Genomic DNA, 14,741 nt, shown 5'->3' on the forward strand with positions numbered 1-14,741 from the left:
TAGTGTTATTATTACTTCTATTTTATTTTATTTATTTATTTTGATAACCCAAGACTATCCATGCATCTCATCCTAACGATTTCCACTAGACCTTGCCTTGGGTTTATCTTTGATGCCAAGTTGGGGTTCGAATGGGGTGCAATTAGACAAGATTGGTCTCCTAAGTATGGGTACAACAACCCACAAGTCACTCCCATCAAGTTAGTTCGACCAATAAGAGTTGAACTTTAGATCTACATGAAAAGAACCCAAAACCTTAACTCAACCTTAACAACCACTCGAACTACAAAGATGCCCCTTCTATTTTATTTTTTATTAGTTTAAAAAGTAACAATAATTAAAAGCATTCATGATTGACCTTTGGGTTCCAAATTACATTGAAGTAGGTATCCATCAAAACAATAGAATTCTTTTATTTCTATAGTATAATAAACAAATCTTTATGTAATGCCCCGCGTTACGTACGTACGACGTAGACTATTGGGGGACCCAACATTTAAGAAATACTAGTAAAGCAACACGGAACTCATGTCCCACGTGATTTGACCTTTTCATATACACCACAGCACGCTAACACTCTAGAAGCGCTGACTTGGCTATTTAAATGAACAGCAGGCTTGTCTGATCATTTCAACTGACCTCCAAACAGATTCCATTTTGTCATCAACTGAACTCCTGCCGTCCATGTTTTTTAATTGATTATAGTCTTTTCTCTTGGGGATCACTCGTACAATAAATTTAAGGGATCCCCTTTTCTTTCAGCTTATCTTTCGGAAGAAGGAATCTTGTCATTGGCAAACTTTCTTTCGATTTCAGCAATCATTGAAACTCCCTCGTGTTTATCATTGGATTTCTTAATGAAACTGTTTTCATCGGGGCACCCAGCTGGGCTTCTCTTGTCAAGCCATGAAATGATGTCTGAGAACACCAACTCAATATGTTCAGGGGGCTCAGCACAGGTCAAGCCATGCCACATATCAGGGTACAGCTTCAAAGTCTTATCCAGGCTCCTGGCTGAATCATGCAGCAATTGGCTCACAGAGGGATCGGTCACTTTGTCATCTTCTCCATGGACAATCAGGAATGGAAGAGTAACCTGCACAATTCAAGATATGAGACATTAGAATTCGACAGTTTGTTATGTTATGTTTCTTATTATGATTGGGTATAATTTATTTGCATCAATGTTTCGGATTACACTTTATGATCTATCATGAGAATGAGAGAGCTGCTGTAAAGACGACTTCCACTCAGAACGGCTTAAATCACACACTATGCTTACACTTCTCGACTTAAAAGTGTTAAACACTCAAAGTTGACTGACACTCTCTAGGCTTAATATGTTTCTTAGTGTGTGGGGTTAGTGTGTGGGGTTTAAGGCTGGCCGTCGCTTATGGTGTCTTCTAAGCTTAAAAGCGTTACAGTCAAAGTTGACTAACATTCTCTGGGCTTAATATGTTGCTTAGTGTGTGTAATTTAAGACTGGCCCTTACCTTCTATGATCCATCATGACGATGAGAGAGGGTAGTTTCTACGGAGCTCTCTCATTCTGATGATGGATCATAGAGTTTGATCTGAAACGTTGATACAAATAAATTATACACAATTAAATCGGAAAAATAGCATAACGTCAATTCAAAATTTTAAACATCAGAAATATTTTAAATGAAATAATAGATAAATACATATTTTACATAATTTTAAAAAAATATAAATATGCTAATAATTAACGCAGATATTTTTCTGTCTCGAAAGATCTACCCAGTTGCTCTTTAAACACGCGCAGGAATATTTGGGTCAAAAGTGTATTCATTGTGGACCAACTTAAGATAAAGTATTAGAGATAAGTGATGGAACAGGACCTACCTCGTCAAGCCGTTTCTCTATATCAATACTTGTCATCAGGAGCTCGTATCCGGTCTTCAAACGTGGTTTTCCTTGATAAGCATATGGATTTGCACGAATCTGCATTTAAATTACATGGTTAGAATGCTGAAAATGGAAAATTGCTTTGGGTTATCTGCAATTTTGGAGAAAAGGATGGGAAAGAGAGTAATGAGAAAACACTAAAGCATCTTTACGCCTTTGTTTTGTATATGAGAACGATTTGTGTTTATGACAGAAAATTTAACCTCACTCAGTCAACCTCTCATTCAGTTAATCTCTAGCGTGGGAATTGAAAATAAATAGCAATAGTAAAAAATTTGACCTGACCAGATTTCTGAGTTTGATTATGAAAATTATTTTTTATATCTTTTTTTCTAGTTAATTTATCTTGATGAGATGCATTATGGAGTATGATACGAAACATTGATGATAAAATATGTTTTCATGATCAAATTCAGAAATCTTACCAAACTAATATAAACTAATATAATTGACTATAGAAATTTCATATCTTGAGTAACTCAAATGTTCTATTTTGATGACGTAGAATGAAGTACTTCATATAACAACTCATTATCTATCATATTTATGATCTTTAATAGATCTATTTATGACCGATTGATTGACTTGATTAATGTAAACGGTAATCACAAAAAATGAATAAATCTATAATATAACATTTGATATGAATGATCTATTATATACTATAAAGCTCTTGTTTATGTTTATCAAAAAGCCCATTTATTACAGATCTGCTGACTCTAGAACAATATAAACAATTTATCATTATTCACATTATCTAATTTTATGATTCTTATCATAAACATTAGACATGTTAACTATAACAAATTAACCATCTAAACTTCAACATATCAACTACAATGTAAACTCTTTCTTTATTAATAAAATCAGTATTATAAGAAATAAACAAATTAACCCAAATTGATATCGACAAAACTTTAATATTTGATGCTTTGCATGATGCGTCAAAATTATTCTAATCACTACTAAGATTGCACCAAGTAAAACATAAAATTATGAAAAACAGAGCATCCATTCCAAATTCCCAAATCCCTACAAAGACCCAAACCCAAAAGACTGCTGATATTTAGTCTATTGATTAGGGATGTTTACCTGTTGCCTCTTCTCGGGGTCCTTAAATGCAATGGATAAAATGTCCTGTGTAGGCACTATCTTCCACGTAGGAATAACATAACTCAGCTTGTTTAATATGCTGATAACCAGGGGATGAGGCTTCATTTCATCTGCTATCTGTAATAAAGCACAGCACCTTGTAAGCCAGCTTCAATTGTTTTCTCTTTATTCATTTACACTTGCTCTGATACAAATCACCCTCTGTATCTTATTTAGCCTGTTCTAACATTACCTTACACATAGGTGCAACGAGCACTGCACCGCTCCAAAATCCAGGCTGTTTTCTATGTATGAGAAGAGCAACGGCTCCACCCATGGATTCTCCATACAAGAACCTTGCTTTCTTTTTATACTCTTCTTTCTCTGCCCAAAATATATTTTCATCAGTAGCAGGCTTATATATGCAGTCATAGAATTGCAGAGAGATAGAAAAGATTTATAATAGTAGAAATACCAGCAACGCTCTTGAAGAAAGTTGCACAGTCATTTGCAAGATCTTGGAAACTTTTCACGTAACCATGCAATCCGGCAGACTTTCCATGCCCTTCACAATCTATGCCAAACACTGCATATCCGGCCTTGGCAAGCCTCATTGCCGTGTCTGAAACAACAGAATTTTTGTTAATATCTCTTGAATGAAACAACTCTGACTGTTCACATTTGTTTTGGAATCTAAATCTGCTGAAACCATGATAATTGGATTGGAAAGGGGAAAAGAAAAATCAGGATTTAACAGGGAAACACAATTGAATGAAAGCAAAAACAGTACCTTGCATGAATATGCTGCACTCCATGCCATAGCCTGCAATCACCAGATGAAGAAGAATAAGCTTCAATATAACCAAATTTAGGAATTCAGCCACTATTCTGAAACCCACAGAAAAATTAAGACTCACCATGGCAGAGACATATAAGAGCCTTGGCTTCCCGATTTGCAGGTAGCCATCTGCATGTGAACAGCTTTAATCCTCGAGAATTGACAATGAATTCCTGCACCACCGCGGAAAAAACAGGAAGAAAACTTACAAATGGAGAATTTCTCAACACCCAGATCAAAATTTTCCATGAAAAACTATCTCAAAAACAAAAAAAAATCTATAAACCATCAAAGGCCGAAGCAGGGGATCCAAATTTAAAAAGCGATCCTGATTCTAGAATCTCGTAACCATGACTGGACATAAAAGGAAAAAGACAACGGATAAAATTTAATATTATAAGCATATTTACCTCTTCATATGTGACATCATTGTGCGTCTCCCCTGCAACCAGCTCTGCCGCCTGCAAAAAACCAACGTCAGATTTTCATCAAAATTTCCTTTCGGAAAGCTCTGCACTTCTGGGTGCACAAATTTCTTTCGTGTCATGACAAATCGGTGAGAGTTTCAATAACAGTCAAATTATCATAAACATTCCATAAACACCAGATCTTTCGGCCAAAATCTGGCTATTCCAGATATGTAAAAACAGGGTAAAAATAGAACACAAAATCTCCTAAGCTAACAGAACTCTTACCATATCAGCTATTCCCTACAAGGCCGCTTAGAAATCGGTGCTGTACAGAAAACTAAAACACAAAAGCAGGATTTTTGTGCTCGGAAAACTTAGAAAAGGGTGTTCAGCACTGCTTTACAGCACTAGATATATAGAAAAACATGCAAGCCCAGGTAATTACGCACGACAAACACATCTACAGGGACCGTTCTTCGACGACCGGACCGACCCCGGCCGGTTTCCATCACCCCAGTTTTCAAACACACTATAGATTCTAGAACACCAATCGTTTATCCCTCACGTCCGCGTATTTTTAGCCCCACCATTCTTATTATAAAGATAACAAACCAGTAATTTATAGAGGTTTGACTAGATCATAGCTATCCTTATTTTAAAGATAATTGTTCCTTAATTTCCCCTGATGCTTGCCGCTCCATAAGAGTCCACTCTAATATCATTGATTTTATTAGTCTTGAGTTGTTATTCTAGAATCTTGCGTCAGTATAATCGCATTGATTTTAGGTTATCTGTTGACAAATTTGCCCAGAAGATCGGATCTTGTTTTCATCTTTAATGTCTTGTTTTTTCGTGGGCATGAGATTTTGACTGTCTATATGACCGTGACAACTTAAAAATCTATCAGACTCTATGGATTAATATGCCCTGTTTGCATATGACCGTGAAATTCTAGGCTTCCTTGATACTTATATGAGGGAACTTTTTGTGATCATTGGCTCTTATTAAGATAAAGTGGTATTGATTAAAATAATTAAGAAGTTAATGAGATAGATAAATTGATTGTTCAGATAGGAGAAAATAAATGTTTCTCATTTTTCCGTGGCTCTTTATCTTGTTACGTGGGCCTCTTTGCTTTGCGAAAGAGATGAAAGGATATGACCTCCATTACCTCGCAATTGATTCAGATTGGCTTTTTTGTTGTCACGTTATCTCATGGCGTGTTTGATCGTCAAATAATTCTATCGATTGTAGTGCTACCATTAATGCTCCATGCCGTCGACATTAGTTTGGCAGAACAATCTTCGTGTCTTATAAATTAAGATCTAACAGACGTCCACTAGCCCATATGATACAAACGTTTCACTATCTTGGCAGTGACCTGCGAAGCCGGTTTGAAACAGCACTTACTACTTCCTGTGTATCGATCTAATTCTTCAGGTTGAACGTCCATGAGGGGCAATGGCACGATTATATCTCATGATACGAAATTGACACTAACGATTGAGATGTTAATGCTGTGTTCACATTTCAATGGATGCAAATGGCACCCAAAAGTGACTTCAATTTTCTTCTAAGCCAGGGCATGTAAAAGTTGTTTTCAGGTCTCTTTGGTCTGGCTTTTATCAATATATCTAGAAAAGTACAAACCATCTCTTTCAAAGCATTCATTAAAAAGCGTACAGAACTAAAGGAGCTTTTCCCTCGAAACATTTATTGCTTTGTTAATGAGCAAGGAGTGTTTCATTCAAATTTGGGCATTGAAAAGTAGTTGGCTAATTTCTCTTATCTACAGATCTTAAATTGGTATATTGGATTTTGACGATTTTTTAAATTGTCTATTTAAGTTCTTATAGTTATTGTTTAGACTTCTAGGTAGTAATGACGTAGGTTGTGAGATCTGTTATGCACACAAGGGTCAAAAAGTGCATATTTCTAAGATGCCCTAATAGCCGTGCACTTAAAATTGCCAATAGTCATGCACAAATGCCTAAGTAGTCATGCACAAATGCCTAAGTAGTCATGCACAAATGGGCCAATTATGGTCCAAAAATGCTAAAAATGGACCACTATTGGTACATGTGATATTTATCAACAGACTTTTAGTTACCATTTTTGGGGTTTCTTTAAAGTTAACAATTGGGGGCTTGGGTGCACAAGAAATGAATGGTTATTGGAACTATAACGGCTATTGGTACTCTTTCCCTAGATGCAATAGTTTCTTAAAGTTTCAATAATTAGATCTTGACACACTAGTTTCACTTAGAGTTCATTTTAGATCTTCTCTAAATTTGTACATATATATAAAACACATCAACATTTATATATATTACGCAGAGAATTAATAGTCATTAGAATTCATCTTATAATTCCATGACCATGCCTTCATCTGATAATTGAATTCTGATTTACGATATATTTTTCAACAACTCAACTATCCAATCTACAAAACAATATAGAATCTATGATTACTTCCTATATTTTCAATGACTCAATTGTCTGATCTACACAAAAATATACAGCTAACGGTTGACTCTGTGAACCTATCAAACAACCCTCGCACTCAGAATTTAATAATTAACTTATATCCTTACCAGACTTCTAAATGACACGACATAGCATATGGCCCATTTGTTTTGTTCCTTTGCAGCAGTTGAAAACTTGCGGAGGAAAGGACGTAAAAGAGAATCTAAAACAAATGAAGAGTAATGAAAGGAAGAAATTTATATTATAAAACCTTTTTTAATAGATTGTTGCAGTCCTAGTCAAGCAATACATTTTCTAATATATTAAATTAAGTATAAAAACAGTGAAAATATAGGAAGAATCAACAAACCAGCTGTATGGTCAAATAATAAATGACATACGAAAACGATAAAATTAATTAATTATAAATATAATAGAAGTAACGAATGTAAAGAAATTTCAATATAATGATTCCAAAGACACAATAAAAATAAATCGTTTCATACAAATTAACAAAACAGTATGAAAGTTAAATTCTAGTTGTATTATCATAGATGGCTTTTGTTACATATTATTTTGCTTACCTTGCTGTCTTATTTTTCAACACTTTGAAAACGTTTTTTTCCTTAGTTTGTTGCGTATTGTTTTCCTGAAGAACTTGTTTTCATTACCCCATGTGTTATATATAACTAATTGGTGATCTTTTTTGTAATGTAAGAACAGTTTAAAAAAACAAGAGAATAAGGCAGACCAAAAAGTCAAAAGGAAAAATACATTATTGGATCTTTCTTGCCTCTTTCCATTATCTCACCTAATCTATGATCGTCTTCCCATTATGTCAAAACAAAATTAAAAAAAGGAAGAATTAATAATGCAAGTCTGACCTAATCCACTGCCTTGTAAGCTTGTGCAGAAGGTAGAATTTGTAATAGCATCCTATGTAGAAGAAAAGGATAGAAACCTACCAAAGAAATATGGGTGAAGATATAAGATGTTCAAATCATTATGAAAAGATACATAAATCTAGGGAGCGAATCGTCCAAAATGTAACAATAAGATTTCAATTTCAAATAAGGGCAAACAGCTATCCATATTTTAGGATGCATTAATGCATAAGTTATGTTGTATAAGACTAACTTAACATTGGTGTATTCTACAAGCTAAATAGCCATTTCTCAATTAGGGAGCTACATGAACAAAATGTAGTAGGGGGTTCAATAAGCTTTAATTGACCTCGCCCAACTACATTCTATTTGATGATGTGGACAGTAATTTACCCTAGTTATAAGTAGGGGCCAAGTGCCAATAATAAGTAGTTGTAAAAATAGGGAGTGATTTAAAAATTTTCATATGTGATTTTGACAAGTGCAAATATAGGGTGCTCAACTATTGGGCCATTTCCCTTGGTTACAACAAGCTCTGTATGGCTACATTAAGAATTACCAACTAGTCACTTATCTATAACTCATTACTCCATGGCATCTTATTGAATGCCTATTGTGAATGACATGAAAATGTGAATCAGAATAATGGAAATAATGCAATACAAAACTTGAACTCACAATCCACAAAAATAAAAAAATGGAATCTAAGATCTATGCATAAAATCAAATGATAAACAATAATACCATAGAAAATACCTTAGGAGACTCCATTGTTGCTTGAGACTTGCTTGAATGTTTTGGTATGTGAGTTGCTCCTCAAAATAGCATAACCGTGATTGCACAATAATATGATAATGAAGGATAGATGCTTGATAATTTGACTATAATGTAGATGCTAAAAAATTCAAGATAGAAAATGAGGGGGTAAGGGTCTTACTTATACACTTCACATACATTTGATCAATGGTAGGGATTGAGAGGCAAAATCAACGGTTGAGAAATGTTGAGACAGGGTATGACCTATGATGCACATGGATTGATAAGGTGGAGGAATAAGTTGAGGTGTAAATGGCATAGAGAAAATAAATAAAATATGAATTTTATTTATTCAAGGTGGAAAATTAAATAAATTAATTGAATTTATTTACTTTGAGAGGGAAATATTAAATTTTATAGAAGTGGGATCTAAAATGCACATGAATTGGTAAGGTGGAAGGATAAAGTGAGTTGTAAATGCATAGAGAAGAAACAAAATATTAATTTTATTTATTTGAGGTGGAAATTAAATAAATTAATTTTATTTATTTGAGGTGGAAATTACATAAATTATTTAAATTTATTTAATTGAGAGGAAAGTGGTAAATTTTATGGAGCATGAGATCTAAAATGCACACGAATTGATAAGGTGTAAGGATAAGATGAGATGTAAGTGCATAGAGAGAATAAATAAAATATTGATTTTATTTATTCGAGATGGGGATTTAATTAAATAATAAATAATTTATTTAATATTAGGAGAAATGTTAAAATTAATTAAATAAAATATTTATTTAATCATGGGAAAAAGCTAATGAAATAATTTAATTAAAAAAATTATTAGAGGAAAATTAGCTTAATTAAATAATTAAAAAATATTTAATTAATAAATGCTAGAAGAATAGTGTTAGGGATGACATGATGAAAATGCATTATTCATCTTTAGATCAAAGGGAGTCAATAAGGAAGGATTACAAATGAGAAAGAAAAAATATTTTATGGTTTGCAAAAGAATCTCTAAGTTCTAGCCTTGTGAGAAGTGGTTAGGCACCTAGGGGATATAAATTGAAAAGTGGGGATCCTAGATGGATCTTCAAAGAGATGTGACCAATATGAATAGGATGAGAATAAGTCATAAGGGATGAATGAACTTCCAAAGAAAAAACACCCATGTAAATATGAAATAGAGAATAAATTGAATCAGTGAAGGAATTGAATATGAAAGAAAAGAGGTTGAAATAGATTCAAGAGAGACGAGAAAGATACCACAAAATAATAAAGAATACTAGGGAATCCAAGATAAAATGTGCTAGGAGGGGTACTACTAGAGAAGATAAGGACCTTATGAAAGAGAAAGAAAGTTTAGAATAGGAAAGAGGGGTTTCTACTAAGGTTGTTGAGGAGAAAGAAGGTATTGATTTTAGTTGAAGGTGTTTCCCCATTTTTATGATGTTATTGTAGAGGAGACAATCCTTAAAAAAAGTGAAATGCCAAGTCACTTGACATCAATTCAAAATAAACAAATATACCACCAATATGGATAATAGAACAACAAATTTTCTTATCTTTGATAGGGACACCACTTAAGAATGTGAACTTTTTTTAAATAGAATCTCTCTACAGAAGAAACGAGACTCAAAGAAATCAAGAAAAAATGTATGACTTTATGGGGATCATAAGAAAAGATGCACTTAAATGTTTTATAAATACCTTAATCGTAACAAAGAATAGTGGGAAATCATGAAATAATTCCTATCTAAATTTGATTCCCCGATGCCCTATTTCAATTTGTAACTAAGGTGAGGAAATGGTATAATAGTAAGGAGAAACTATTAAAAAATATGACCACAAATTTAAAGAAGTGGTGAAAAAAATGGAAGAATCAAGCTTACTAAAAAGAACAAAAGTTGAATAGTTTATATGTAGGCTATTGCCAAAGTTTGAAATTGCTCTAAATGGAAGAATATTTTAAAATTATCCAAGCACAATAGATTTGGCATGCATGATGGAAGTGCATATTTGGAGGAGAAATGATAAATAAGTAGAGAACAAAGATACATAGAAAATGAGATTGAAAATTTTAATTAAACATGATATACTACCTAAAGGTGAAAATACCATGTCATCATCATCAAAACAATGAAAGAACATTTGGTGCACTTAATGTTGGACAATCAAGGGAACATAAGGAATGAGAGTCAAATGATGAGGGATGAGAAAAAGGCTTAAAAGTTAGAGTGGACTTGTAATGCCTCTCTTGTTTGTAGTTGTGAAATGTGTTTACCTCAGCATTGTTTTGGCATTATACCTAGAGATGCATCCTTGCAATCTGTTGCTTGTGAGCGTTTATTCTATGTTCTAAATTAGTATGCATTTGATTCTCTCCATGTCTTTTGATGTGTATGGACCACCACATGAGAGTCATTGTTGTGGTGTTGCATTGAGATGCATGTGTATATTCGGGTGCCAAGTTGCTTGTGGGAACTTAATGTATTCTCTATTGATGATATTTCATGATATTAATGTGATGTAGTGCTTATATGAGTTTATCATGTTAACATAAATGACGCTCAAGATGTTGTTAAAATGGATTTAATATCAATATGGGTTAAATGTGATTAGAGAATTGAAATATGTCTCGAAGTAAAACTGTAATATGATTTTACCTTACTGTATTGAGAGATATATTAACAATGATGTGATTTGATTTACTATTATAGAGATACTAAAACTGATGTTGAAATGTATGTTTTAATATCACTATTTATTAAGATCTAATTAAGTTATATGCATAGGTGCCCTTGATGTGTGTTGAGTTGTTACAGGTACCAGATATTAACTCCACTTTGATCCATAGGTCTCAATGTACCTTCCCTTATGGTGGTTAAAAGAAGATAGCGCACTGACTAAATTGTCACTAAATCATACCCATCATACCTTATTGAGTGTGAGTTACTATGTGTTTACCAAATTATACTTTGAATACCACTATTGGTAATGTTTGAGAAACCCTACCACCCCTCATGGTTGAATAGTAAAGAGTGTTTGCATAATTTGGTTTAGTTGCATTGTATCATCAATTTTAATATGGAAATGAATTTCAATGGTTTTTCTTGGAATTTAATATTTAATGAGGAAAATGTGTCTTATCTATATTCACTGAGATGGTAATTGCATAATGGTATTAGAGCTTATTGTCTTGAGTGTGTAGAGGATACACCAGGACTTGTGGAAGTGTGAAGTGGTTGTGAAGAAGCTTGTGTGGGTTGTCATAGTGGAAGAAAGAAGTCCTGAGTAGTGAGAGCTTGAATTCGTAATTGAAAGATAGAGATGCCACCTCAAAGAGGAATGCCCAGAATAGAGGAGGCATTGGAGCAATTTCGAGAGATGATACAAAATGATAAAAAATGAAGTGACATTAGATACAAGAAATGAAAAAGAACATGTAAATGTTGAGAGAGAACATGTGAGTGATGAAGAAGGTGAATTGGATGAACAAGAACTTGAAAGAGAAGAAGAAGAACAACATATAGATCCTGGAGAAGAAAGATTTTTGAGGGTTATTTCGAGAATCACAAAAACTAACAAAATGGAAGTGGCAAGCTTTTTTGGAACATTAAATCCAAATGAGTTGATTGATTGGATAGGGGAGCTAGAAGAATACTTCTAGTGGAGGAAATCAGAGATCTACAAAGGGTAAAGATAGCTCAAGCAAAGTTGAAAGGGCATAATTCCTTATGGTGGAAAGAGTTATAGAAAGAGTGGGTAATGAATGGAGACCCCAGGATAATGAGGTGGAATCAAATGGTACAGCCAGATTAAAGAGAAAATTTATTCTTGGAGACTATGAAATGGAGTTTTTCAAGAAGCTACAAAATCTAAAGCAAAAAGACTTGAGTGTAAATGAATATACAAAAGAGTTCTACAAGCTAGCCATTCAATCAAGAAGGCAAGAGATTGATAGAGAAAAGGTAGCCAGGTATGTGAATGGCTTGCGATTCAATATTCAAGATGAAATGAGTATGTTTTAGATTAACAATGTGGAGGAAGCATATCAATACACATTGAAAGCCGAGGAAAAGTTGATGAGAAGGCAAATAAACAATTTAAAAAGTCGCAAAAGATTTGCAGTAGAGAAGAGACACGCGAGTAGCAACAAAGGAAAACAAATTGAAGAAGAATCCAAACCCAAATGGAGCAAAGAAGTGGGCCAATGCACAAAGGAAAAGGAGTTCTCATCAAGAGGACGTGGTGGCAGCAACAAAGAGTTCCAAGGTAAATGTTTTCAGTGTAGAGAAGATGGTCATCGTGCTTTTGAGTGTCCTCAAATGCAAGAAGGTACCAAGAAGAGTGTAGCGAGAAACCACTTGGCACAAGAGGATGAAGAAAGGGATGCATCAACAAAAGGTGAAGACCCCGAAGGAGGTGAATCTCTCATGATGAGGAGAGTGTTGGTGAATCCCAAGCCAGCTAAAGAGGAACCATCCCAAAGAAGGAGTCTCTTTCAAATTGTGTGTAAGACGAGAGGTAAGTGTTTCAAGGTCATAGTAGATAGTGGTAGTACAAATAACCTAGTTACAAAGGAGATGGTAAACAAGCTAGGTTTGAAAAGGTGTAAACACTCTAGTCTGTACAAAGTTTCTTGGTTACAGGAGGGACATAAAATGATGGTGATTGAGCAATGTTTGGTGAATTTTCAAATTGGCTCTTATAAAGATGAAATGTTATGCGATGTGATGTCTATGAATGCTTGTCATGTATTGTTGGGTAGGCCATGACAATTTGATAGAAAGGCCATCTATGATGGTTGTAAGAATGTGTATGCCATCCAAAAAGATGGTCAAATTTATAAATTGAATCCTCTAAGGGAGAAGGAAGAGAAGCAAACAAAAGAATCAAGCACCATTGTTTGTTGTAGTGATGGGAAGCAGCGAATAAAGGAAAAGGAGAGGGCTAAGGATAACAATTTGCAAACATTCAAAGGGCAGATTTCAAGAGGCAGATTGGATTCTGATTTGTTGCAGCAGTGCCGTAAAGGAAGAGAGATAATCAGTCCAAAAGAATGTAATGGTCAGAAAGGCAGTTTGTGTTTTGAGGTTGGACAACGAGATAGAAGAGGGAAGGCTCCCATTGACAAGGAGCAAAAGTGGATCAAAGACAAACATGGGATTACTGTCCCATGTAACTTCCAATGTTCTTGAGTTGGGAACTCAAGGAATATTTCACTTACCCGATGTGTCTGGTGCATGAACACCCAGGTGAACTCATGATCAGCACCATCCAAAAAATTATTTTCAGATTATCCTTTTCAAATTTTGGTTTAGTTTTGATTTGTTTTTGTTTATGTTGGCATCTCTCCACAGTTGGAAAAGAGTTGTGGAAGCACGTAAACTGTTTGACAAAATACCTAAAAGAAATGTGATCTTGTGGAATGTCGTTGACAGGCATAGAGCCAAATTCCACCGTCTTTTTTTTCTTGGCCAACATTCTCCCAGCCTGTGCCAAAATGAGAGCTTTAAAACAGAGTTGGGCCTCCATCAAAGCACGTTGGACATGCATGCAAAATGTGGAAGCATAGACCTGGCACGTGAACTGTTTGATACAATATAAGAGCTATCGACCAAATCATGTAAGTAGCTGGGAGGGGAAGGAAAGCAACCAAAGAAGGGTGTGCGTGGGTGCAATTGGGTGAAGAGAAGCAGCTAAGAAGAGGTGTAGAGGCTGTGTTTGGAAAGTATATGTGTGTATAGGGAGAGATTTGTTTGTCTGTGAGCTGAGAGAGGCCAGTAGAAGGCCATAATGTAAAAAATTGTGTTTACAGCTTTGTTGCAGTATAAGTGATTATTTGAAACAGAGAGTCTCTTTATCATTTTTGTGTTTGTAGTTTTGAATTTGCAGGTAGGAGAGTTTTTCTATTTTTTGAATATAGGATCTCAAAAAACCTCGCACACAATATTTGGGATGGAGATTTGAGGAGGAATTTGTGAATAGATTTTTGTTGGAAATCTTGTATTGGTATAGGAATATGTTTGTTATCTTGCTGCTCTTTGGATTTGGAGATTCATTGTGACTTGTTGAAGATTTTCATCTTTCAAATTTGATGCGTGTGAGAGGTAGAAACTCTATTATTTCTTTGTCATCTTGGGAAATGAATTGGGAAATGAACAATTGTAAATGAATTAGATTTCTATTAGGAACATTTCTTCAATTCAAAGCATTGCATTTTATAATCCATAAAATTCTTATGAGTGAATTTTATGAAAATTGCATACAAAAAATTATTATGTAAAAATTTCAATTGAATGGATAATTTGTGAAATTATTTGGGTGGTTAGGAACAAAAACGGTATCCCTAGAATTTTGAAA

General features: G+C 34.3%; 1 protein-coding gene across 1 annotated transcript; it reads right to left on the minus strand.

Annotated features, from left to right (window-relative positions):
• Nucleotides 1-387: 387 nt before the first annotated feature.
• On the minus strand, nt 388-5,087 carry LOC131042260 (caffeoylshikimate esterase). The gene is made up of 9 exons (XM_057975600.2): nt 4,555-5,087; nt 4,270-4,320; nt 3,939-4,032; nt 3,812-3,844; nt 3,497-3,643; nt 3,275-3,405; nt 3,022-3,159; nt 1,867-1,965; nt 388-1,096 (listed from the first exon to the last, which is right to left on the minus strand). Exons 1-9 carry the CDS (start codon nt 4,555-4,557, stop codon nt 764-766), a joined length of 1,029 nt encoding a protein of 342 aa, XP_057831583.1. The 5' UTR covers nt 4,558-5,087; the 3' UTR covers nt 388-763.
• Nucleotides 5,088-14,741: the final 9,654 nt, after the last annotated feature.

This window comes from Cryptomeria japonica, chromosome 1, assembly GCF_030272615.1.
Source record: "Cryptomeria japonica chromosome 1, Sugi_1.0, whole genome shotgun sequence".
Classification (NCBI taxonomy): Eukaryota; Viridiplantae; Streptophyta; class Pinopsida; order Cupressales; family Cupressaceae; genus Cryptomeria; species Cryptomeria japonica.